At 39.6% G+C, this 27,592-nt stretch overlaps 1 protein-coding gene across 1 annotated transcript in view; it reads right to left on the bottom strand.

Moving 5' to 3' along the window:
- Positions 1-27,592, bottom strand: part of TBC1D5 (TBC1 domain family member 5) — a gene marked incomplete at both ends in the record, with an annotated part of 190,933 nt that overhangs the window by 6,707 nt on the left and 156,634 nt on the right. Inside the window, 3 exons of the mRNA XM_084260539.1 lie at positions 2,114-2,290; positions 2,957-3,036; positions 19,908-20,007. Of these exons, the coding sequence (XP_084116665.1) occupies positions 2,114-2,290; positions 2,957-3,036; positions 19,908-20,007 (357 nt within the window). The remainder of the gene's footprint in view (positions 1-2,113; positions 2,291-2,956; positions 3,037-19,907; positions 20,008-27,592) is intronic.

Here is a 27,592-nt window from a genome sequence, read left to right as displayed (position 1 = left end):
TCTCTTTCCCGATTTCTTACCCAAAGGGATGCACCTATCCTGTGCTTGGAAGAAGTGCTGTTTAAATGCTACCCACCTCTCACAGGCTCCCTTTCCTTCTAACAGCGTAGCCCATGGGATAGCTCCTAATAGGTTGCAGAGGAGATCCAAGTTAGCTCTTCCAAAATTCAGGGTAGCTATCCTGCTTTTTGGCTTGCTTCTTCCGCACAGGATCTTGAACTCTATCATTTCGTGGTTGCATTGTCCTAAGCTATCCCTGACCTTCACCTCCCTAACGAGCCTGTCCTTGTCAGTAAGAACAAGGTCCAGCACCTGCCCTCCCCTTGTAGGTTCCTGCACCATCTGCAGCAGGAAATTGTCTTCAACATACTGCAGAAATTGTCTGGACTGCGTATGACTGGCCGTTTTGCTTGCCCAGCAAATATCTGGGTAATTGAAGTCCCCCATAAGGACCAGCGCCTGGGATCTCGAGGCTACTTCCAGCTGCTTATAGAAAGCACTATCAGCCCCTTCCTCTTGATCAGGGGGCCTGTAGTACACATCCACAAGTGTCACTCGTACTAGCGTGACCCTTGATTCTTACCCACAAGGACTCAACTGATGGTTCATCTTTCCCCAGGTGGAGCTCAATACATTCTAGCTGCTCTCTAACATAAAGAGCAACTCCTCCACCTCGCCTCCCTAGCCTGTCTTTCCTGAAAAGCACATAGCCATCCATGACAGCGTGCCAGTCATCCAGGCTGTCCCACCACGTGTCTGTGATTGCAATGAGATCGTGGCCGTGTGACCGCACAAAGATCTCCAGTTCTTCTTGCTTGTTTCCCATGCTACCTGCATTTGTATAAAGGCATTTTAGTGGGGCAGCAGATGCAGGTATCCTCAACAGATAGCAGCGAGATTTCTGACAGGGGATGGGCAATAGTGGCTCCACTGAGGAGTCCTCAGGGCAATCCACAGAATTTTCCCTACTATCACATGGAACAACATCTCCAAGTCCATCACTGTGCTGCTGGCATTTACCTTCTTCCACCGTCAACTCACGTCGTGTCTCCCGAAGCACTTGCCTGACCCCAGCAGCCTTCGTAATGTCCCCTTCCCCCTTCCTAACTAGTTTAAAGCATGCTCAATAAGCCATCTCCTGGGCAAGGATTCGTTTTCCCCTTTGGGACAGGTGAACCCCATCAGCAGTAAACATGCCAGGAGCAGAGTACACCTTCCCTTGGTCAAAAAACCCAAAGTTCCTATGCCGGCACCAGTCTTTCAGCCGCACATTCAACACATGGGTTCTCCTGACCTGCTCCAAACCCCTCTTCCCACTAGTAATAAATCGGAACAACCCTGTGTCATTATTTGAAAATGAATAAATATTTCCTCTAGTTCTTAATTAAATTTGCCAAGAGGAAACTGCAGACTCAGACTCCAAGGTGATAGTTCGACCGCTGGATTTACGAGTGTGAGGACCAGTATTAGCGTGGCAGACTTAACTCTTAATATTGAAAATGATACAATTGTGCATACACAAAAGTACTTGCTTTTAAGATCACATTTCAGTCAGAATGAGTCTTAGGCAGAGAAGGACCTTTTCACATGAAAGAAAAATACCTCTTTCTGTGCGTGAACTTGGATGTGAAAACATTGTTTACTGATTCAAGGAGAAAGTCAATACAATGGAGTAGAAGGTAAAAGCAACGTCCTCGCTACTTCCTTTTTGGCACTGGCCATGGATACACTGCAATGCAGATAATCAGCTCTTACATAATGGGATTCCGGAGGACAAGGACAGTGAGAATAATCAATTGACATGGGAACATTTACCTCCAGTTTTAACATGTTCTTGCAGGAAATTAATCTGTGATTCTGTGATTCAAAGAAAGAAGAAACCCCCAAACACTGCATAACAGTTAAGACTTGAAGATTTGTGCGTAGAGCATAAGGCAACAATAAAAATAATTGATGGGTAGGACAGTAGCTCGAGAGAAATGAAACCACAGCTCCATATGCACCAGGAATGCTGGGGTGTTCCCATGTAATGGCTGCACATGCTGAAGGAACCCTCCAAAAAACACAAGACCAATTCTATCAATGACCAGTATGAGATCTTTATTTTTCTTACCTGTCGTGCTGAGATGAACTGTTGCTTTGTCATAACAGGTCCCTTTAGGGCATCCCCTGTCCCTTTGTTCTGACTGTTGGAACAGTAATGATCATCAGCTATCGTGATTTGCTCATTTTCTTCAGCTTCCAGCTGGCTCTGGTTGAAACGCAGGGAACCTTTCAGGATGTCCTTGATCTGTTGTTGAATGGGATGGGAAAAATGTAGGTTAGAAATTTGGAGGAATTCTAATATGTACCATTTCCCCCAAATATGTGCATCGATGAGATAGGAAGCAAGTCAATACTCATATCTATATTGGCTAGAGACCTAGGTATCAGTGAAACGTGGTTGTACCAGAGTCTGGAAAAGAAGTCTCCAAGAAATATAAAGAGAAGCCATTAGGATTATATGCATTATTATAAGCAGAGGACAGTATAATCAGAGCCACAGATGCTCAGAGCATCCTCATTTTATGTTGGTAGTATTTTTACTTTTAATTCAGTGACATTTATGTGTTGTCCCATTTACAGGCATGATTATTGCCTAGCACGTGCATTTTGTTTTAAGAAAAACAACGGTGTGGCTTAAATCCAGAACTTGGTGTTGCACTGCTCCAGTTCTGGTTTGAGGCCTTCAGAACCTGACAGGGTGCAAATACCGTGCAAGTCATTTGAATTCTTTTTAGTTGAGTTTTACCTTTTGAAATAAAAGTACACTGAAATGCCTGAGTATTAGTAAAACAGCTACAAGACAAAAAAGCATCATGCAAAAAGAGTAACAAAGGAGAAAAATAAAAAAAAAGAAAGAAAGGATTAATAGCACTGGTGGATACAAGAAGGTTGAGTTAAGCAATAGTTATACCTGCTTCAAACCAGCCAAGGAAACCAGAATTTCATCTTCTTTTTCCAAGTGTTCCTGTAATATGACTTCCTGAATATTTCCTGCAATGTGGGGGAAAAAAAAACCCGAAACCATTAAACAGGCTCTAAGGTGCTGCCAATTTACTGCTGAGTTACGCTCTTGCAATAAAACCCTGTGGCCTGCAAACACAATGTTGCACACAGCCCCAGAGGCTGGTATCCATAACAGCTGTGGTGGTGATGCCAGCCCAAGCCTGGCACTGCTGCCAGGAGGTGTTCAGACAGGTCTTGAATATCTCCAGAGAAGGAGACTCCACACCCCCCCTGGGCAGCCTGTCCTAGCGCTCTGTCACCCTCACCCTAATTGGTGCTGAACTTCCTGTGCTCCAACTTGTGGCCATTGCCCCTTGTCCTGTCTCCACAGACAATTGAAAAGAGCCTGGCTATTTCTCCCTGTCCCCCACACTTAAGATACGGTGCACTTCGGTATGTGGTATAAGGTGTTTGCTGGAGTTGGGGCTGGAGGATGGATAGCACATTGGAGCTGTAGCTGTGCTGGTCTTCCCCATGCAAAGGAAATCCTGGGCAGCACTGTAGAGAAACTATAGCTCCATCCAATAGCTGTTCGGAGCCTTAAAACTGTGTCAGATCCTTCTCCAGCCCCCTAGCTCCTACTGTCCTCCTCAATTCTTTAAGAAAACAACATTGATTCCTAGTGACAGACTCACAGAACGTCAACTGGAAATGAAAGGGTACTACTCCTTTGTGCCACTCCTGTCCTTCACAGACAGAGCTGAGCACAAATCCCTCAGTGACGCTCATTTGGGAACTACGCTTTGCTGCTCATGAATATCTGTACCCCAGGCACTTCCCAATTACAGCTCTGTACCAGTACTCCACACCTGCTTTGCATTTGTTTGTTTTTAAAAACATCATTCTACACTTTCAGGGCCTGAACCAGTGAAAAGCCAAAACTGTTGTCACAGATTATGCTGATGAGGACAAATACAATGACACTGCCAACTTCGATGCAACACGAAGTTTCAAGTAAAAGCATTGAGCAATTTGGCCTGAGTTTTGTGTTTACAGAATAAATAGTAGAAGAATGAGATGCAGGAGACTGGATATGAAGAAAGATGGATAGAGAGGCGGATTTCAAACCCACATATAAACAGAGAAGTTTGAAATTGTGTGGGGGGCAGAAATAAGTCAAGGGCATAAATGAAGACTGTAAAGGGCAATGAGGAGAAAGGACACAAGCCTAACTGCTAAACGAACTGCTAAAGAAGCAATCTGAAAAGTAGAAGACATGAAAGAGGATAGAGATAGGAAAGGCAACAGGTGTCCATGAAAGGTGGTGTGATCAAGGTCAAAAGCCACAGTGGGGGGGGGGAGGGGGCAGGGTAACTCAGCTTTGCATTAGCAGCTTATCTGAACAAGGAGATTGATGTTTACATTATTTAGCACCCATTATTTACTATATTACAGTGGCAGGGTCCTGCAGCAATGAAGTCAAATGTGCTATAATTGAACAACGCCTAGCATAAATCTCACACCAGAAAGACTGCATTATGAAGGCTAGAAATAATATAACACTAGAGCTTTCCACAAATATGTAACATCCTGAATGGAGAAAAAGCATAATTAATTCAACATTTTACTTGCTTTTTTATATTTTACATCTAAATTGTCTAGTCTTTTAACTTGGTAAATAAAATAAATTAGTATCTATTTATAAAATAATAGTTTAGATTCCAATTTCCACTGTTCAACAATGAATGACTTCCTGCTTTTAAAAAGTCTGCAACCTGAAACATCAGAAGTCCTAAGTCTTCATAGGCAGGAAAGCAATGCTTAATCACAGCCTGAATCACTGAAGTCAACTGTCTTTTCCATTTCACAGCATTAGAAAGAAAACCATTTCTATAGTGTTTGATCCCCATATAAATTAAACCCACATATAAAAAAAATAAGGTATGCATACTGACTAAGCAGATGGACTAAGAAAATAATTCAAAACAAACCTCCAACCTGCTGAAGATCAAATGAGGGCAAGCTGAAAAATCAGGAAAATGAGAGCGAGACAACAAAAGCTGAGAGGCATTCCACATGGTGTGGAATTAATCTACTATTATTTCTGTTCTTTAGAGATGTTTTATAAGTCAGTACTTCAAAAAAATGGAAAAGAATCTATCTGTGTTTGAAGAGCTGATATGCTGAGAAATTCTTAAGAACTTATGAATGGAACAATGATATTAAGTTAGCAGTAAAAGTTAATAAAAATGTTTGTATCATCACATATTTACTTTAGCAAGAATAACACCAGATTTTAACATTAGTTTCAGAGAAGAAAAAGGTTAGGAGAGGAAAGGCTGGAAATGCAGGAAATTTTTCCAATATGGAACTTTTGTATTTCTTATATTTTTCTTTCAATTTGCAATGTCTTTAAAGTACAGTATGACATATGTCCTGGATATATAAGGTCTACTATTTTTAATCAGTTAAAATCAATAAAATGTATTCTGGAAAAAATCTCACTTGGAGTTTGCTCCATGACATAAATTTAGACACAAAGAGCACACTTTCACTTACCCCAGAAAATGCCCCAAGATGCAAATCACTGTGATAAGCCACTCTCCCTCTTATTAATTGACTTGTGACAGAAGGTCATAAATTGGGATGTCCTTCTTCAGTACAGTGAAACAAAATGAAGGTTTCCCTGTGGAACTGGCAATGGATCCTTCTAAATAAGCCCTTGAACTGCCCATGGCTTCTCACCGACTACCCTAATCCTGTTTGAACACAGAGTTTATTAACTGTCAAATAAACGGTAAGGATGGAGTCCAAACTTACCAGTCCTCTTTCTTTTCTCCTGGCTAATAAGTAGAGAGAAATTAAAAAAAAACCTAATTCCTTACTTAGCTAGAGGAGCATACGGGCAATGTGATTTTTCATGAGTGCCCCATTGACCACGTCCTGGTGGGACCACCCATCACAATCCATGCAGACTGGAAGCAGAGGTGGGAAGCAGAGAGGTGGCAAGTGACTCAGTACATACCTCTGCATCTGCACCACCATGAACTGCTGCGCCAGGGCTCAGCAGTCCTTCCCTGGACCAAGCTTCTTCAGACTGCTGGGAGGACTTCACAGAGCAGTCAGTTGCAGAGATGGACTGGGAAACTGAGCTCTCAAGTGCAGTGAAAAGCTTTGCATTTTACCCTTCTGCATCTCACAAGATACTTTTCTAACTATAAATACTTAAAAAAAGCACTAGCACTGTTAAGAGTGCTAGGAACTGTGTTTGATATGATACTGCTCAGCTGAAGGACTTTTACATTAAGCAGAGATGTGTCATCTAATTATTCTTCCCTCATAGGAGATGTTACTGTATTGAGAGAAATGCTTTATGTATGTAATTGAGTTGGCCATATATTGATTCTTTTTCCTTATCTGATGCTCTGAGTACCACGCCACTTCAATTTTAATATAATTCTATAAAGCAATAAACACCTTTTTGAAATGCAGATATCAATTAGGAAGTGAAAACACCTTCCTACCTGTAAAACAAACATTGATACAATAATTAAAAAAACCTGATTATGTGATATCTGCATTATTCAAAACTCAGTCCAGTTCGAGACTATGCTATAAATATCTTATTGGGATAGCTGTTGCCATTCAAAAATTACAATTCTATGGTACTTAAGAGAGCAAGGCTTAGGTAAAATATTTCTGGCTACTTTTTTTTTTCTCTTTTTTTTTTTTTTCATCAAGATTTCTTTTAGCTGATGCCAAATTCTATCTACAGAAAAAAGAAAATATTTCTGTTTCAGTGAAGTTCTCACCAGAGGAAAACAAAAGGTGAATTTTGCAACCTGTCACCTGCTGGTCAGTGCGCCACTGTGAGATGTAGGAGATCCCAGACAGCCACTACACGAGCCTGGATTTGTTTCAACAGCATACTAACAGACCTGTGAGTTTCACAAAATGAACTGTTGTACCCTGACTGCACTCTTGACTGAGCCTTAGAAAACCTGGGGCTGTAAAACGAGTTGTTCCCTTCATCAGAAGCCAGCAGCGTTACCCACCTTTATGGCTGCCCGCGAACAAGACTCACGACCCAGGGGATGCCTTTTATATAAATGATCAGAATGAATTTTGGGCAGTTACTGTCAAATGAGCTGATTCATTTGATAGATACTACATCAGTAAAGAAATAGCTACTTCCTCAGCAAGACTGTGATCAGCTGCCTTGATATACTTTGAAACCAACTATAACTACAGAGGAGTAACACATGAATGAGCACATTCTTGTTCTTTTCTACAAAATATTGAAAAACAATGCATTGAGTAGTGATTTGGGCAGCAGCAGGCTAGTTGAAATAGCTGAGAATTAAGATGTATTATATTTTTCATTTCTTGCTCTTACAGTTATCCCAAGTTGTAAATAAATTCACATGCAAGCTCACTGTAGAAGTATTTAAAAAAAAAATCAAGATTTCTATTTCATCTCCCTAACTTAATTTCTGAAATTTAAACTGTAGATATGCTATCATGCTCTGTACAGAGATGAAAGAGGAAAATAATCCACAGCAGCTCCTAGCAGGAAAATTAGAGAAGGCTTATGCTCTTTGATGACTGAACTGCTACATATTGCATGATGCTGTGTGCAGACACTGCCGAGTTCTCCAGCCAGGGAAAAGGGCTGTTGAAAACTTTCCTCTCACTGTGGAAAAGTTGTTAAGCTTGGCCTAATTATTAAGAAAGTAAACTTAAGTTTCTGCAAGAAACCCACCCCAGAGCTGTGTTTAATGAGTGGGAAAACTAGTCTGCTGTTGGCAAGGTCCTGTCAGGCACCTGGAAGACAGACACGCACCTCTTCCCTTCCACCAGAGAACAGGGAGAAAGGAAGAGCTACAGCCATACAGGATGAATGCACAGCATAGACAGGACTTTATATTGATGCTAAATCAGATGGAGGTGGAAAAAAACTGAACCTGGAAATAACTTTAACGTCCTTGTTCTCTGAGGTTGTTTTCTCCTGCACAGCTGCCTTTTTGCAGTGTGTCTCTCTCCTAATGATAACTATTTTAAGCAGGTCCTGTGGGGCCTTTCCAGGAAGATGACTCCTGCTGAGAGGAGCTAACTTGAAATAGCTGCAAGCTGTATTATGAATGCTGCCTTTCTACTACTAGTTCCTGATCAATGACTTGTGAACAAATGACAGTGCCAGAATCACGTTAACCTGACTTTTTTTCACTCTTGCTTTCCACTACTGAAAAACTAGCTCAAACTCAGAATGCAAGAGTACCTTCTTATTGCCAAGGTAAGCAGCAGTGAGGGGACAACTATGTGTGCTACTTTGCCTCCTTATTTTAATAAAATAGGAGAGCAAATAATCTCAAGGTTCCCACGGATGTCAAGGCACAGGCAACTTTCTGGGCTCATACTCCAGTCCTTTTTTATGACTGTTTTTATGACAGAAAATGCTTCCAACATTTCCTGCACAGTATAGAAATGATAGCAGCACTGCTTTTTCACTAATATTAGAGGGCTGGAAAGATGGACTGGGAGATCGGATTCTGATAATAAATTTTTCTCTCTTTTCACAACATATACTTCTGCCCTGGTTCTGGTCAGGCCAGAGGTAACCTCCCCAAGCAGCCAGCATGGGTGAGCTGAATTAGCCCGGGCTGTTTCCACACCACCTGACACGACTCCCCCATAAGAGGGGCTGGTTGGGGAAGGATGCTCCTGGGTACCTCCAGGGCTGTCCAAGGGCGGCCCAAGCATTGGGTCAGTCCTCATGTCAGTGCAGTCTGTTATTGTCAGGACAATAAGGTACTCTGTTATCACTGGGTATAAGTGAAACTTGCCATGGGCTGTTATTGTTCTCCTTTCATGGTAATTTTGTCAGTGAACTGTCCTTATCCTGACCCACGGGGGCTCTGTCTGTTTCTCCTCTGGGAGTGAGAGAGCAGCGTGTGGTGCTCAGCTGCTGTTTGGGGCCGAACTACCACAACTTCTTTCTTACCTGAACTTGATCCGACTTTGAGCAGGAAAACATGCGCTCTCCTTAGAACTGGACAGAAAACGTAGAATGTAAGAGTGGTTTGTGGCCCTTCTAGAAAGACTACACTGCATCACATAGTGATAGCAGGGTTTAATAGTGCAGCACAGGATGTTTTCAAGTACTGCATTTTCCTTCCACCATTAAAAATACAAATGAGAGGAGATAAATTTCCTTCTCAAACAACAGAGTTTGTGATCTGTGTGTGATGAAGGTAACACCACTTTGTATCCTAACTTTCATTTGTCTATCTCATTGTGAATGTCAACTCATTGTAAAAGTTACACATTCCATTAGAAGCATCACTTAGCAAAAATTGAGTCTTTAAGAATCAAATCCCAAGTATTAAATTCTTTGTGAAGTACTGCCTAAGTATAAATTATGTATTTATATAGTATCTACTTGTGATTCATGTGTCATGTGTGGAGTGCCAACACTTTATCAATATTTAATGTGAGGTAATGCTTGTGACATCAGAGAAATATGTGGCAAAAAGTCACTAATCGTCAACTCACAGCAATGCACAGAATCACAGACGTACAGAAAATGAGGTTGGTAGGGTCATGAAGGGTTGTTTTGTCCTTCCCTTGCTCAAAGTCAAAATCAACTCTGAATTCTAATTTACACATGGCAACCAAATCACGCTTAACATACACCTTATGTCCATGTCAGTACCAAGGTGTACCAGGACAAGAGTGCATTCCCAGGCATCCCATGCTTTCAAAGAGAATGAACACCTACTAGGACCACCAACCTCTGAGCACCTCCAAGCAAAGTATTTCTACTAAAGCTCAAAGCAAGTTGTTTTTTCTCTCTCTCTCTCTCCTCCTGCAGAATTGTTCTCTTCCTGTTGCTGTTTACATTCACTAGAAATAGAAAAATTACTCTGGTGTGAAGTGACAAGCAAATGAGAATTCGTTCTGCATAAGTGACAAACTTAATAGCCATGAGAAATTGAAACCTTTTCTAATGGGAAACTATACATTTTCACTGCCTTATGATCTAAACACTTCCTTCATACCGCAACAGATAGATTGCAGATATTACACCTTAAAATTGCCATGGTTGTGTAAAAGACAGTTATTGTAGATCGCATAGAGATTTTGAAAATGTAAGGTTTTTCTACTTCTTGTATGGCTGAACTCATTAAATTGGTTTCTGATTTTACAAACTGAATGATGTACTCAAATACTATTGTGGTAAATGCTACATAAAAACCTGGATAGATTGAGAGTTTTGAAAACAAACATCCTTAAATTCCATTTAAAACATTCTTACAGAATTTTCTATAATGCATGTCATACATAGAATAAATGACAACAAACTGTGAAAGCTGTTTTTAAAGTTCTCTATGAGATCATTTTCTCAAGTATAGAATACTGTAATCTCAACCTGTGTTGATAAATACGTCACAATTTATCACTATGTGTTTTCTTTTAATTGATCGTTGTTTAGAGTTTTCATTATCTGTATGAAACACACTGTTGCAGTGATTAGTTTCTACTGTGCTGTCAACCTATATTGCTTATGATGAGGACCTATGGAAATTATTAAGCATACAAATAATTTCATTCTAGTTAGCTTTAGCGTTTGACCTGTGTGGAGAAACTCATATGATGTTAAAGCATTCTCATCTGGTTATTCCTATTGACACCCTGAAAAGCCAGAATCAAAACTCAATAGAAGTTACAGCCTGTTGCATCTTATGCATCTTCTCCGCAGTAAAGACTTTATTGTAAAAGGCTACTGTTGCATACTCTATTCTCAAAAGATGGAGGGTCAAAGAACACACATTAACTTGTAAAATCATAGACTGTCCTGAGTTGGAAGGGACCCGTAAGGATCAAGTCCAACTCCTGGCTCCACTCAGCCTAGTCAGAGCACGGGACCAAGTGCATCGTCCAGATGCTTCCTGAGCTCAGTCAAGCTCTGTGCTGTGACTACTTCCCTGGGAAGCCTGTTCCAGTGCCTGACCATCCCCTCAGTAAAGAACCTCTTCCTAAGATCCAGCCTAAACCTCCCCTGTCACAGCTTCATACTGTTCCCTCAGGTTCTATCACTGGTCACAAAAGAGAGAAGATTGATGCCTGCCCCTTCACTCCCCCTCATCAGGAAGCCATAGGTGGTGATGAGGTCTCCCCTCAGCCTCCTTTTATCCATGCTGAATAAACTAAGGGACTTCAGCCTCTCATCGTAAGTTGTCCTCTCCAGACTCTTCACCATCCTCACTGCCCTCCCTGGACACTCTACAGTACTTTCATGTCCCTCTTGTACTATGGCAACCAAAACTCCTTGGACAACACCAACACTCAATTGTTTACATATTTACCTGGTCAACTGATATTCAACAGCCATAGCTGAGTAACTTGTACTGAAGATGTGCGTTGATTTTAGTCTGTGTAAGTTTTGTCAATGTACACAGCAGCAATATTGGTTAGAATACTGGATGCAAAAGTTTAGTTTACATTTTTCAATTAAAAAACATCCACATCTTTCTGTGCTATGAAGCCGGTGAACTTAAGCTGTCATTCTTATGCTGTATGCATCAAATACATGTTACTAACAAAATTATTGGGGCTGCTGTTCTGTAAATGTATGTTTCCTACAGCTATTCTAACCTGGAATAAAAGCTAAAGCATTGAAACTAAAGACTACTCTTCATTAGGAAGAAATACGGAGTTTGAAACAAGCACTTCCAATTTTCAAGTAGGGTACAGAAAGAAATTATGGACTCTGACTGTGACTATAGGACTAAGGAATTATGGACCCTGACTGTGACTATAGGACTCTTCAGTTCTCTTTAAGGATGGAGGTTGATATAGCAAAGACACTTACTTGAGGTGCTATCTCCAGGAGGCAGGAAAGAAGGAATGGAGGGGATCATTCAAACTGTTTTGTGTTAATTACTCACATGTATTGTATAACTTTCTTCCACTGATTTTGGAGACTTTTCTGATTACCCTGAGGTTATTCCTTAATTTAAGAAATCTCAGTCTATTAACTATATTCTCTCTGTTAACTACAAACTTTTGTTTCTAGCCTATGGCATTCCTGTAGCAGAAGAACACATTAGTGTTGAAGCTTCATGAGGAAGACGAGGCAGTACTGCTAAAATCAGTGTTACACTATTAAAGATTTTTGAAGTATCCACAGAGGGTTTTGCATCAGATGACTGTAATTTCTGTTTTATTGCCTGAAAATTTGGATGTCAGAAATAATTTGCTTAGTTGGATAGATTGTAATTTACATTAGCTTTGACTTAAACTTGTTAAAAAAAAAAAAGAGGTATCACAAGCCCTTAGACATATTTGTACCACTTATTCAGAAGTCCTTAGGAGTGGATGACTGACAGTAGTGCTGGATTTGTGCTGGAATTATAAGTGAAAAGCAAGTCAACCCCAGCTGTGATGCTAATTTTCTGTTCACTGCCTCCGTACAGTTTTGAATCACACCGCTGCTCTGTTCTGAAGATGGGAACTTGTCTGGGACCATTCGAGTAGCTCTTTGCCCTTCCTCTAACTATGACATGTATTCTGAATGTGAAAGGCTGAACAAAGTGTGAAGAGCAAAAGAAACGTATCATAAATGCCCTTGCTCACCCAGTTGGTTACGACATAGCTAAGATGATTTAAAGGTGGATCTTGAAGAATATAATAATAAGCAAAACAGTAACCGTAGTAAGGTTCAGCTGTAATAATACCAAAGATCTTGATGGAAATAATGGGGAAATTATCAGTTCAGTCATGCCAGAAGTTAGCTCCTGACAAGGTTTTATTCCTCTAAAACCAATACAGGAAGAGAAAGAAAAACACTTCTGAAGAGATGCTGGGAAGGAAAGGATGGATGATCAGCGGCTGGCAGCAGCAAGGAGATGTTCACCACACAAATGAAAGGAAGCATGAAGCTGACAGAAGAAAACACTGTGACAGGAATTTGATGAATCTTGCAGGCAAATGTGTTAATTTAAGCAATGATGGAGTGTGCAATTTTCACCATTTTAATATCATTTTCATCCAGACTACTGGGATGTAGGTGCCAGGTTTGTGGGTGCCTACCACAGCTGGGCTTTCAGGATTGGCACTATTGTAAAAAAGAAGCTAGGTCCCTATTGGCTTAACTGTGTGTTTTTGACCTTAACAGTTACCCTCAAGGGACAAAAAAAGTCTTTTAAATTCATGGGGCGTGAAGAATTACACTTCTATTCTTCCTACATATATATAGCATGACCAGAAGTGAGAGTCTGAAAGTTGTGCTATATAAAACATATCTGTTTCCCAGCCACCATTCCTGTACTCACTTTAATAAATTTGTTAATGTTCCTTATGTGTAAGCTGCTTTTACAGGGTTTTTTACATTGCTGTTCTTAACCAAAGGGGCAACCCCCTTAGACTTGTGGGGCTGCGTTTGATGTGGCCTTTTTTACTCCCAGCTTTTCTGATCAGGCTGTGTTTATAAATGATGGCATTTTATTTATGTTGCAAGAATAAGAGAACTCATTTAATACACTTACTACCTCAACAAATGATATTTAATTTCAACCCATGGCAGCAGAATAATTTCTGTTTCATTTTTATCCTTACAAAGATGTCATAACCTTTCGTCTCACCACATGATACATAAAACAGGAATTCAGTACTAACTTGCATATGCTTTACAAGTACTGCATCCAGATCTACATTGGGGAATATATCAGCCCTTAAATCATGTACAACTAAGGCAACTTTCTGCTCTCCCACCCGCACTGCAAATGATCTTTAGAATGAAATACATCCTTGTAACAGTCGCATTCACTGTTAAAGAAGGGACAGATGAAGTCAGCCTAATTAAGCCTTTAAAGTTGCTATTTATTTCACACAATAAATGAAGTTATAGTAGCAACTATATCCCATAAGTCTTTACCCTCCATTTTTATATTTTCCCTTCCTTGCTCATTGTGTTTCCAATAACCAGAGTGAAAAGGTGGCTTTGAATTCCGTTTAGTGAGTTTTCCAAATATTATTTGTTTGGGAGATGTCAGGCAGCGTACGCGTGAGTCACACAACTGCCAGCATTGCCTGATGGCTGTGGCAGAGACACATCCTGTCATCCCATCCAAAGAGCTCTCCAAGAACTGGATTTCATTTTTTTTCGTTGTTACTGTGATGCCATAACTTCTGGGCATTTTGTAAATATATCTACAGGCTACTTGTGAGAGCTGAGAGCTGGCGTGTCATTGCAGTGACAGAATGCTGGTGGTGTTTATAAGAATGGGGGATGAAAACAACATCTTCCCATGTCCATTTCATAATCCACACTTGAGGGGCAGAGACGTACTGGAATACTGGTGAAGGATGCAGCAACATATTACAGGTAGCAGAAGTCACATTAGTAAATGCAGATAAGGACAACCCAACCAGCCCCATAAGCATAAACACACTAGGTGTGGGTCAGAGCCGAGGGGTTTTCGTGACGTTGCCTCCAAGACAAGAATTATTGAAAAACCTGGAAAAGTATTTCTGAGACCCACCTGAATGTCTCTCTGGCAGCTGGCTCAAGCATAGCAGTACTGGTATGAAGATCAGATTAATAAATCCAAGCAGACTTAGGTTTCTTCTGCACAACTGGCTATTTTTACACTTATTTCTAGGGTGTTGTGCAGAGCTCTCTGCAGAACCAGTGTGAGTCCGCAGGGCTTATTAACTGAGGCCCTATGTGGTGAGAAAGCATCTAAATTGCTTCTGAATCTCAGCTAGCTGGGGAAGCAACCTTCTGCGTTTAAACACTGCTGCCCTTAAACAAAAGCAAGTGTGGAATGACCTTAGTTTCTCTACTTTCATAACCTGATAAATTGCCCATCAAAAAAGAATAGTTTCTATATAAAGATCCCCATATCCAAGTTAATACTGAACCAATGTTCCTTTAAATTGCCTCTTGTGAAAAGGACTTCCTGTACTGTATGCATAATTATTTGGTAAACTTTCACATACTTGGAGGTCTGAAACTTTGTCTCTGTTGGAAACAAATGGTAGGTTCTTCTGTGTCAGAGAACAGTGATGGATTGGTTCCTGTCCCTTATAAACAGACAACATTTTAAAATTCAGCATTTTTCTCTCTGGAACAAAACTGGCAAGCTAATAAATGTCCTTCACAATCTCTCACATTAGTACTTGCCTATGGAGAATTGATACACCTCCAGGGTTCTGATTTACTTTTTGTTAAGAGGCTGTGCTTTAAATCTTGGGCCACTGCCGATGTGCTCCAAACCCTAAAGATACCAGAACAGCAGATGGTGTCAGATGGCAGCGTCATTTACTGGTGCCACTTGAACAGCCATTTAACAGCACTGGGTTGGCTTGAGCCTGGGAGGTAACAAAGCTTTGCTCTTTAGGACCCTCCAGACAGACTTCATGTTGAACTAATGCCTCAAACTTGGTTCCATGCCAAATGTGAAGGACAAGTGAGGAGGCTTCCAGCAGACACAGTGAAGCCCTCTGAGTGATGTTTGCGTGCATGTCTCTCAAATCATTCATGATCTGCTCTAAGATATCAGACAGCAATCACATTTACCAGGGAAAATCTTCTGGATGCACTTGAAAGCTTGATGCTTTTCTTTCCGCACAGTGAAAGAAAGGAGGAAACAATCAAAATTCTTCAGAAAGTAAATAACATTATGACAGATTATAATACTGTAATACTTAACTTGTACATTATGGCTTTCTGAATCATTAAACCTTGAGGTACTTAAGTGCACTGACAGAAAAGTACCTCACAGAAAGAAAAATGCTGAAGAACATTACCATACTGCTGAATGCACCAGGGACAATATTATTTCCTGGAAAAGGCCAGTGTATGTGAAAAAGCAACAACAAAGAAATGTTTCTGTGATGATGGTGGAACGGTAGTAGCTAGGACAACTATACTTTTTTACTATCAGCTGAGTAACATTCTGCATTTATATTGCAGGACAGGCTTACAAGATTGGATGCATCTTCATTTCATTAATGGAAAAATTGAATATAGTTTTGGGGTTTTTTTGTAAGCTATGGCAAGGGTGAGAACAGAAGTAAAATCTGGTTTCCTGCCTGGCCATCTTCCATATAAAAATTTCACATTTGTCCTTGGAGGCATTAAAAGGCATTCCACCTTAGCAGTGCTTAAGGGAGAAGAGGGAAGAAACAGCTCTTTCTAATGCACAGCCCTAAGAAGGAAACAAAGATCACAGAATGACTTTCCTCCGTCTTCATAATCAAAACCCTATTTTCTAATTTCTCCACATAGCGACGAGCGGTAATACTTCGGAACCATCATTCATTCCCATGGTAACATCCCCTGATATCACAAGCAGTTAATGATGTCGCTGCTGTGTGGTACGCTGTGCGGTTTATTTACGGAAGGAGATAAACATTTAATGAAAGCATCTTTGAATATATGAACTAAATGAAAACTGCCGTTCTGCCCCTCTGGTCTTTCCTCAGGCTCCGTGTAAAGAACATAGGGTATTAGCAGACATCTGCTGAAACCTATAGAACTAGAATACTCTCAGTAAAGAAATGTTGTGTGATTATACAGCGAAGAGGAGAATTATGCCTGAGATTTTAAATAAATAAAATTATTTTTGAAAAAGACATAATTTAAAAATATACTGGGTATAATTTGATTTGATATAAATAGATTATAAATTACCAGGGATTCAAAACAGTATAGGTAACCTAATGGTTCTTTTGATCCTTTTTCAGCTACGACACCTCTGTTATGAAGTAATTGCTCCTGCCTGTCATTGGGATCCCCCTTGAAAAGGAAAGAATCTGAGAAAAGATGGCTGAAAAATTCTGGATCTTTTCACTGGAAGCTGCAAAAGGAGCATTCTGTAATTGTTTGACATTCTGATTTATAATACCAGTTATATAATTGTGAATGGTCATTGGTATGAATTTTTATAAGCTTGAATTAATACTGTGTTGTTAAAAAGTGACCTCCAGATATAATGCAGTCAATACAGGGAAAAGAATATCGGTTAAATAATAAAGTCTGATATAAACTATTTAAAATATCAGTCTAAAAAGAAAGTTCGTTTTTTTTTTTTGAAATAAGAACCTTAAATTTTACCAAATGTGTGCCTTAGACTAAAAAACTGACTTATTGATAATTCTTAAAAGTGTTCTCTAACTGTTAAAGGAATTATTTCTGGAAGGCTCCCCAAATTTTACATATCTGTATGTATTCATCAATAATTTAGACTACTATTAAGTGTAGGATGGCTAAGTCTGCAGTTAGAGTGGTAGAAGAAAACAGAGCACATTGCAGAGTCACCTGAATTATTCAGCTAAAAAGCCAAATGACAGGAAGTGAATTTTAATATAATCAAACGGAAGGAACACATACAGAAACAAACATTTCCTGACTACACCTACAGGATAAAATCATCTCTTTAGAAAGCTGTGATTCACCAAATTTTAAAGGTCATAATGGATTATCACCTCAACCTATCACTGTATCAAAGAGCACTAATGTGATGGTGCATTCAAAAATGTTTGAAAAGAGGAATGCCACATAAGGGTAGAGAGAGATGACCTTCCTTTTGCTAAGTAACCCCTTTGCTGAGCCCACTGCTGGTACAGTGCACCACGCAGCACACCTCGTCGGTACAGCAGATCCTGATCTGATTAACCCACTTCAAAAGGCACATGAAAAACATGAAGAACTGAAAGGAAGACCACAAAAACGATCAGGTCTAAAAAGCAACTCATATAAAATAGATCTAGTAGTTTCCTACCTGGCAAAGAGAGTGTGGAGAGATTAATCACTGTATATAGCTAATTTGTCAAGAGTGCAACAGGAGACAAAAGCCAGGTTATGAAGTCAGAAAAATTCAACCTCACAGGAAGAAGTAATATGCTTGAAATTAAACGTCCCGACAAATTCCAAGAGGAGTGACGCAAGTCATCATCATCTGCTCTGCGGTCTCTGAAATGAAGCCATTTTCATGGGGAAGAGATACCTGGGGGACAATTGGACCAGGTGCAGTAGCAGCCCCTGGTGACTTTTCCCTTATGCCAGAAATGACCAGATATGCCTTGAGTTTTATTTTGTTGTCATTCAAAAGCTCCAAGCAGTGGATGGACACCAGAGATAATTCTCAGGGGGTGTTCTGTGATGTTATAAAGAATCCATTTTCTTGGACAGCCGGATGGCATGTACTGCTCACATCACTGGTATGAACGTGATGGACAGCTTGCACATCAGAAGTTGTTTTGTACAGGTCAGACCAGCAAGAATCTTCCTGGGTTTTTTTCCTGCCTTCCCATGGATCATCTGCCGGTTGATTTGGGGATACGTCACCTCATCAATTTGCTACAAGTACAGAAGCTGTCAAGGTTGGTGGTATCTCAGTCTTGTGCTCTGTTTGTTGCATGTAACTGTTACTCTCTACACGATTTAAATGCATTAGTGTAACCCAAATTAATAGTTAATAGCCCGTGATGTTGACAAGACGTGTAGGAATACTGTGAAGAAGTAAAGTACAGAGAGTGGGACTTCGGAGAAGAACCTAGGCTAGAAGGCTGTGAGAGCAGTGCAGGGGTGCCATGACGCAAATCTTCTGCTGTCATTTCATGGATCCAGTGCCAAAAACCAGACTACCTGTAGAATCTTTGGTTTTATTCTGCTCTCTAGTCTAGAGCAGTTGCTGGGGAAATGCTTCTACTTGACTGATATCCCTGCTAAACACTCCTAGCCTTCTTTCCCGAGGGAAAGGAAGTCCAGCTTTTCTTCCGGTCACGGTGATCTTTTCCCCATCATTTCAGCAGCTAATAATTTGTTCCCTGCCCTTGCTTCTAGTCTCACCAATGCTCATGTACCCTCACAGAAGCAATACAATATGTACAGCTGTTAGGGTGAGAGGATTCCACTTGGCTTTTGAAGGCTGTGATTCCAAACTTTCCAATACAACAGTATTTACAGATTTTCTTAGACTCCTAACAGTGGCTACTAAAAAGCTTACATAAATGAAAATGACAATATAAGTATAACATGGCTTTCATATCTTATCTTTTTGATCTGGCAAACTTTGGTATATACTTAGTTCTCTTCACTCTTAAATTATTTTGCTTAGACTGTGGTGTTGGAGGCTATAAACAGATCTTGAAATTATTGGAGTTGTGCCTCGGTTTCTTACTAACAGTGCTTTCTCACATAACTAAATACACTACTGTTTGGACTCCAGTTCATCACAGTTTAAAAATGCTGCTTTTATCAAAGTGTAGCTAAGCATATTTACACCTGAATTGATTGAGTCTTTTTGTTTACTTTCTCTGATTTAGCTTGGCAATATATGTATGTCAAATTTTAGATCGATGTCTTTGCTGATTCTCTTCCCAATGCATTAACTCCAACTTTAATATTTTTTTCCTGGTCTGAGCAAAATACTACAAACTAGTCAGCCTAAAGTAACACATTTCTATAGAATGAAAGTGATCAGCATAGATTGTGCAGATGTTACATTTAATGACAGTGTATGAATTTATCCAACTATGGTTGCAGGCATTAAGTATCGTTCTGTGACTGTTGGACAACAAACCGGCTTACAAAGTGAGATGTGAGCTCCAGCATGTCTCATACAGTAGAAGAAACCTTAAGAACAGACAAAGGACCTTTGTGCTGGAATGCCTCTATTTTTTTCTTAGTATTGTCAGTGAGCACATGCTCCCAAGATTAAAAGTATGACAGTATAAAGATACGGTGGTTGGTGGCATCTGATAGAACAACTAGGCACATCAATTAAAATTCACTTCACAAATTGTAAAATAGTGTGCACTGTACTACATAAATACTATTTTACTTCTAATACAAACATTAAAAGAGCCTTTGCAAAGATTTACAGGTTAATACAGGGTACTGCACTTACCAAGATGTGTGTTCATCATCTTCGCACAATATTTGCACATGGCTTCCAAGTCGTTCAGTTGTCCTTGTAGGAATGAAATCTGGGCCTCCAATTCCTCCTCCTATAATTAAGAGACTGTTAGCATTAAAAAGCCCAAATTTCTATGATACACAGTAAAAGTGGTAAACTAATCCTTGCCATGCTTAGACATCTTCTATTTTTTCCTATCCCTTTACTCTTGAGGAGATTTTGGAAATCAGTCACCTTCTAATTGCATTTATTAAAATAATTTTTAATTCTTTTGCCATTTCCTGGAAATAGAGTTTGGTTTTAATGTTTCAGTGTTTACTAATACTGCTCTTTTTCCTTGTAAAGACTCACAAAACCCAAAAATCTGCCTACATTGATCAAAGAAAGGTTAAAAATCCGTATTTCTTTTATGGATTAGCTACCTGGTTTTGCTTGTGCAAACATGGTACCACAGCAGTGGCTGAAAAAACTCATTGAATGGGAAAAATTCTAATTTCTACAGCCATTCCTTTGAAAGCTCAGAAAATTTCCTTTTTGTTTTAATTTCAAGGCATAAATTTAGTAAGACCTAATGCCATATCTCAAGGACGTATTATTGCAATATATTTTGGCATATTTATTTGTATAACACATTAAGCTCTATCTGTATAAAAAGCTCTTCACTTCCGTGCTCAGCCAACTGCACTTCCACACAAAGTTTTGTGCAATCTTTAAGTGAAAACTATTTTTGATTCGCATACTGTAAATCTGTTCTCTACATTCTGTACTTATGTTTAATAAAATGCATCAAGTGTAATTTAAAAATCTTATTTTAAGGCCCAGGAAAAACATTACTATCTATCCACATGCCCTGTCTAAGCAATGGGAGCCACCTCACCTAAGAAATCTTCCTTGAACTCATTGTTTCATGACTAACAAATGCATCTAGCCTTGACTTTGAAGACCATACTGCAGAGAAAGTTCACCACTCCTTTAGAAAAATTCCTTCAAAGCTTAGTCACATACAGTAATTAAGAAGGTTTTGTTTATTTTAGTATGTGATTGAATTCAAACAGAAGAAGGGAAGGTAACTTCTTAGGCTCCTGTTTTTCTTTGGAGTTTTGTTTTTCTTTGGAGGTTTGTCTATCTATCTATCTATCTATCTATCTATCTATCTATCTATCTATCTATCTATCTATCGTTCATCAGAGAGTGATAAACATTAGGGTGAGAATTACATTTTTAAATGAAAATACAATCCAAAACTGATCAGCAAGAATAAAGGAAAGGAATCAATCCTGATTTAAACATACAAGGGAACTCAATCTCAGAAACTGAGATTCAGAGCTGAGCAAAAGAAACTTTGCACTAATATAAGTTTTTTTCTCACACAATCTACAGGCATTAAACAATTTTTTCTTTGTTTTTTCCTTACATTTTATTCAACCTCATACTTCTACAACTTATGCCTCAAAGGGATTGATTTTCTATTGCCAATTTCTAGTTGCCGGGAGACTTGCCTCTCTTAAAGTCAGCAGTTCTGTCACTGCCTACACAAGCCTATCTGCATTGATATTTCTATTCAAGCATGTCCCTGCTGAAGACCTTTCCCAAGAAAACACAGCTAACAATTGCAAGAAATAATCTACCACCAATTTAATCTACCATCAATACAATTGCGAAAGGCAAGTGTAGCTGTAAGATAGGGAAATGTGACAATATTTCAGTATTTACTATAAAATAACCAAATTCTAAAATCATTAGCCAGTAATTGAAACCTAGTTTACCTCCTATAAGAGAATAAGAAAATTTAACTTCTAGTAAGGTTTCATGTTTCCCAGACTATTTTTTTCTTATTCATGGATCAGAATGGGGAAAAATTGCATTTAAAAGCTTTTGGGCAGCCCCATCCACTTGGGCATATTCTGAAACCAGCCTTTTCAAATGTACAGCAGTGCCTCTTCATTTGGGAACTGAGACTGCTGCTGAGTGAACTACACGCACCGCTCTTACAGCTCAGCAGGATCCAGCATGGGGAACAGAGACCTTCGGCAGAGCCAGCACTCACAAAGGAGGGTACCGTGGCTGGGAACTCACAAACAGTGCAAGAGTTTGCTTGCCAAGCGTGAAACCTTGCACGAGGCTGAGTGACAGCACTTGGAGTTGTTGACTGACTTAGTGCCCTCAGGAAGGGCACTGTGGTGTGCTGCCAGTGGGACGTGCAAATAAGCAAGCCAGTTAGCTTGGAGCTCGACACACACAAGACCCAGATGTGCTTTTTGCATAAGAAGACCCAAATGGTGATGACTTGGTACAAGACATAACCCCTGTTCCTGCTCTCACCTGCAGTACTGTGGCAACCTCTGTGCAGATGGACCCCTGAAGGTTACCTCCATGGAGGGAGGTATGCTCTGCTGTAGTTGCCGCAGCAGCAGGTGAGGAGTGACAAGAGGCAAGCGTGTTTTATTGCATCCAGGGTGACAAACAGGTGATGGACAGGATCTCTCAAGGAACAGAAGTTTATGCAACAGACAAGGAAGGTGTAACCAAAGCAAGACACAGTGGGAATACGACATGCACTCCTACGAGGGTGGAAAAGGGAAGCTTGTGACTTCTGGCAGCAGGAGGGCTGCCCACAAGTGATGCAGGGCCCAGGTAGCACAGGGGAAGAACAAGCTCCCTCAGAAGAAGAAACCAGGTTGGATATTGTGTAAGAGCACTACCAAGAGAAAGTGGTGAGTGACAGTAGTGGCTGGTGACTCTTCCAGCCAGACTGATCAACTAGAGAGGTTTTTCACTTGCATAGAGCTTTAGTTTGTGGTGTTGCTGACAGATTGTTTGGGCTCACCTAATGTTCTTAATTTTTCCCCTCCTTATTCATACATACACCAAAGATACGGTGATTTGAAATTATTTTGTTTCAAAAGTGACTGTAGAGCAAGGGTGAAAGGGACAGAAATCTTGGTAGTGTTTCTCTTTAGTCCTCTGGCAAAAGCCTGGATGGCAGCAGATGTATCTAGTAGACCATGTAAGTCTACATATTTGGTGGTACTAGCTGGGCTTTGACCATGTTGCTTGTTGCACCCAATTTGGTGAGGGAAGACAACTTACAGAATAGGTCTACCTGTCAAAGAGAGGGAATAACATCTTTGTGAACAGACTTGCTAATCTGTTAGAACAAGGACCTGACCCAGAAATACATGAGGAAGCAGCATAAATGGAAGAGGCATGCAGAAGGTTGTAAGGAGCTTCTTAATGAACTAAAATGGGAAAGAGATGGAAATAGAAAGCACGTGTGGAAACAATGACAGGAAACCAAGGACAAGCACACAATCGTTGTTCAGGGACAGGAACAAAACTAGGAAGGACAAAACCCAGCTTGAAATAAAATTAATGGGTCACATTAAATGGTAACAAGAAGGACTTCTACATGAGCAGCAAAACGAGGTTCAAAGTAAATGTAAATGTATTGCTTATTACGTAAGATAAGATGATGACAGATAAAGCTGCAGCATCCTATACCATTTTTGCCTCTTGCTTTATAGGCAAAGTCTGCTCCCAGACCTCTGCATGTACAGTATGGAAAGGAGAGAGATGGCTAAGAGTTGGGGGACAACAGGCTGGTAAATACCTGAAGAAGTAGTATGTGTCCAAATAGATGAGGTCACATGGGATACACCAATGGGTGCTGAAACCGCAGCGTATGTGATTGTAACACCACTAGCTATCATCCATAAAAAAATCATTGCTATTACAGGACATCCTTGATGACCTGAGAAAAGTTAATTTTATATACATATTAAATAAAAGTGAGAAGGATCAAAGAAACTATATGATGGTTGGCCTCACCTTAGTCCTTGGAAAAAACGTGGAGCATGTCCTCTTGGAATCAATTTTCATCATGTAAAGGACAAGACAATAATCAAGAAAAGTCAACGAGGATTTACCAAGAGCAAATCATGCTTGACCGGTCTGGTTGCCCACTATGATGAAATGACTGGCCATGCAGATGAAGGGAGAGGAGTGAATGCAATATATTTTTACCTTAGTTAGGCTTTTGACACTTATTTCCCAAAGCATCACCATTTATAATAAGAGGAAGTATGGACAGAATTAAGGGATGATAGGTTGGCTGAAAATTGGTCAGACCCTAAACTCAAAGACTAAAGTCAATCACTTGATGTCCAGCAGGTGGTTGGAAATGAGCACAGGAGTCAATGGACTGCTATGAAGATACTGTTCAGTATCTTCATCAACAGTCCTTATGAGAGAATGTACACTGAGCAGATTTTCAGATGACGCAAAGCCAGGAGGTGTGGCTGCTGTGCTGACTGGCAGAACTTACATTCAGAAATACTAGGAGATGCTGGAAACCCAGGCAAAAGAATCCTTTTTTGAGCTTTATGGTTTAGAAACTTTAGAAATAAGTGCAAAACTTTGCACCTGGGGAGAAAAAGCCCAACACACCAGTACAGGCAAGGAAGGAACTTGCTATTTTCCATGCATGCTGAAAATGATTTGGAAGGTACTGCAGCGGCTGCTGAGTTGAATATGTACTAACAAAGCACTCTTATTGTGAATAATGTAAACAGTGCACTGGGCTAAATATAGGAGGAATGTGGTCAGCAGATCCAGGAAAGTCATTATCAACCTCTACTCAGTGCTTGTGAGCCCTCACCTTGAATAAAGTTTAGGGCCTCCAGTTTAAGAAGGATGTTGAGAATCTGGAAAGGGTCCAGCAGTGCAGGACTACTAAGATGGTTACAGGTCTAGAAAAGGTCGAGTGAGCTGGGCTTGTTTATTTTGATAAAGAGAAGGCTAAGGGTGATCTTCTGGGAGCCTGCAACACCATGGAGCTACAAAGAAAGTGTCCTCAAACTCCTTCCAGCACTGGCAGATGAACTAGCAGGGACCATGGACAAAAATTGTCCCTCAGACAGTTCAAAATGGCAATTAGGGAAATATTCTTCACTAAAAGAGCAGTGCAGCACTGGTAGAAGTTACTCATAGAAGTGACAGAGTTTGTATTCAAAGTCACTGATGTGACCCAATGTTAGTGATTGTCCTGCTCCAAGTATTATAATCAACATTTCTAAGACTAACCTTTTCATGGTATCATTTAAAAATCTGTTCTGCAAATTACAAGTGTTTTAATGTTTCAGAGAGGTAAGCAACAAAATCACTAAGTCCCTTAGAAAAGAGGGCAAATTTTTCAGCATTCTGAAATTGAATTCTTTACCAATACTGAATGAAACAACTGATTTATAGCCAGTATTGTGCAGATGCTCTTAATTCTCATCCAGACAGTATTCACTGCGCTTTTCTCTAAGTGCCAACTTTTGTGTTTCCCCATGCCAAGCCAGTGAGTACCCTGGATACCACTTTTATTTTGTGTAGAAATAGCATTGAAGATTTGATCTCTCTTATGCATGAACAGAGACTTATAAATTCTTTGAACGGGCCAAATGTAAGTCAAAAGAAAAACATTCTGGTCTACGGTTCCTTGAGAAACTGACCTTTTGTCTGATCTGACATACACAGTACCAGAAACACGTGAACAGTCGTTCAAAATCATTCAGTCACAGCTCTCAAAGGTTAACCAGCTGACCAGAAAATAAAAATCAATAATTTAAATAACTAATCAAAACGAAAAAAATCAACGTCAACTTACCAAACATGTCCTATAAAACATCTAAGCTCAACATTTTCTAATAATAGGAGATGCATTATGAGGAAGAGACACAAATCAAGCAGAAAATCAAATGAAAGGATCGCTGCATCGGATGTGCAAATTTAGTGATGCAATCTTGCAGAAAAGCAACTTAATACTACTTGCTGAAAATTTAGTCCCAGGGTCTTCAAATAATTTCACCCCACCTTCAACTTTCCAGATAATGAGTAACACCTTGAACTGAATATGAGGATGAAAAGGAAGTAAATGATCTGTGATACCACACTGATTCACATCTCACTAACAATATAAAGCAACCTCCAGTCAAAGCAAGACTCTATTTGAGCACTTCCACGTACACATCTCCAACTGTTTTCATTGTTGGAATTTGTAATAAACTTGACTTTCACTTATGTTTCTCATACTCACCTTTCTTCTTCACATCCTGAACTTTGCTTGCATTGTTATATTTCCTTTTTTTCTTTTGCCATGAAAACTAATTTCTTTATGATTAATTATTTGCCATTTCTTTGCTATTTTTTCTCCTACCTATACACTTCTGGTGCTCTCCATTTGTCCAAAGTTCGCTCTTCGCTTTTTTATTACCTTTCCTTCCATTTATCTTCTCACCTTTACAAGGACAGCTATGGAAATAAATTTTTTATATCCTTCCTTCTCTCTTGAGCTCATAATGAGATCTGTGCTGCCTCTACCATAACCTGTTTTTCATCAAATTTTACTGTTTCAGAAAAACATCTGTGACTAACTGAAAGTGGTCAGCACCTTCAAGCACAGATTACAGGAAGTTTTACAGTTTTGACATTGTAATCCTATCCTTTTACAGCTCATCACTTTACAAGCTGCAATAAGGTTTGTGGATGTGGATGAGGGCACTGGAATTTAGCGTCTTACACAAGCCAAGGTCTGAAGACATACAGTTTTGGAAAAAGCTGCTCTTTCTCAACCTTGTTTATATCAGTTTGAACAAGTCTTCTCCCAAATACATGACATGTAGCTTAAAACTTTCATATACAGGCTGGAAAACGGAATACAAATGCACAAAATCAGGACTGTTAATATCTTTCACACTAACATTTAGTTTTCAGTCTTGCTGTCCAGAAAATGAAAGAAAAAAAATGTATTTTTGTTTGATTTATTCATGTAGAAACTCAAGGAAGAGTAAACTCTTACGTCAAAGGCTTACAACAATGTATGTCCAAGCACCTCAATTGTGAACATTCAGAATGTCAAACTCCATCTTAAAGCTTCTGAGTAAGAGTTACCTTGACAGCACCACCAAGGGTTAAGTGCAGCGGAAAAGAAACTGCCTTCAAAGAGTATTTAAAGGTATTTAAGTTGTTTAAACAATAATGCTGCAATCAAAAACATAACACAGAAAATTGCAGAACTGTGTTGGAGGAACAGCCCAGTCTTTCTGCTGTCTTGTCTAATGATGGTCAATGATGGATTGGATAAAATGTAGTGAAAAATGTATGTCATGATACACACATGTAGGTGTACTGATCAGAATACTCTCCCCGGCTACACAGATTTGCAGATCAGGAATTTCTTGAACTAAAGGTGCAGTTGTTTGGGTTTTTTTGGTAACTGACAGCCTTTGGACTTTTCTTATATTAATTTGCCCGGTCATATTTTTAATTCTCTCAATATTCGTAATAAGACCACTAAGGAAACATCCCCTGAGCTCTTGGCAAATTGGCATGGCAAATTAGAAAATAATTCTGGTGAAGTATCAAAACACTTAGAGGAAAATAATAAGAAAAATAAGATTGATACAAGGAAATCTTGGAGCCAGGGACTTGCTAAGGCTCTTACCAGTACTTAAGTGCCTATTCATAAAATACACACAGAGTGTGCCTTTTGGATATTGGTAGTATTTTACATGTCAAACAAGATTCAGATGCACGGCATAAATTGCTTTCTCATTTCATTTTATACAAATTTCCCTGGAGTAAAAAGCAGTGGTTACTGTTTCTATTTTGTGAGGATTTATTCAGTTTTCATC

Source organism: Gallinula chloropus, assembly GCF_964237585.1.
Source record: "Gallinula chloropus genome assembly, chromosome: 2".
NCBI lineage: Eukaryota > Metazoa > Chordata > Aves > Gruiformes > Rallidae > Gallinula > Gallinula chloropus.
Note: the sequence above shows the minus strand (reverse complement) of the source record. Positions and strands in the feature narration are given on the sequence as shown.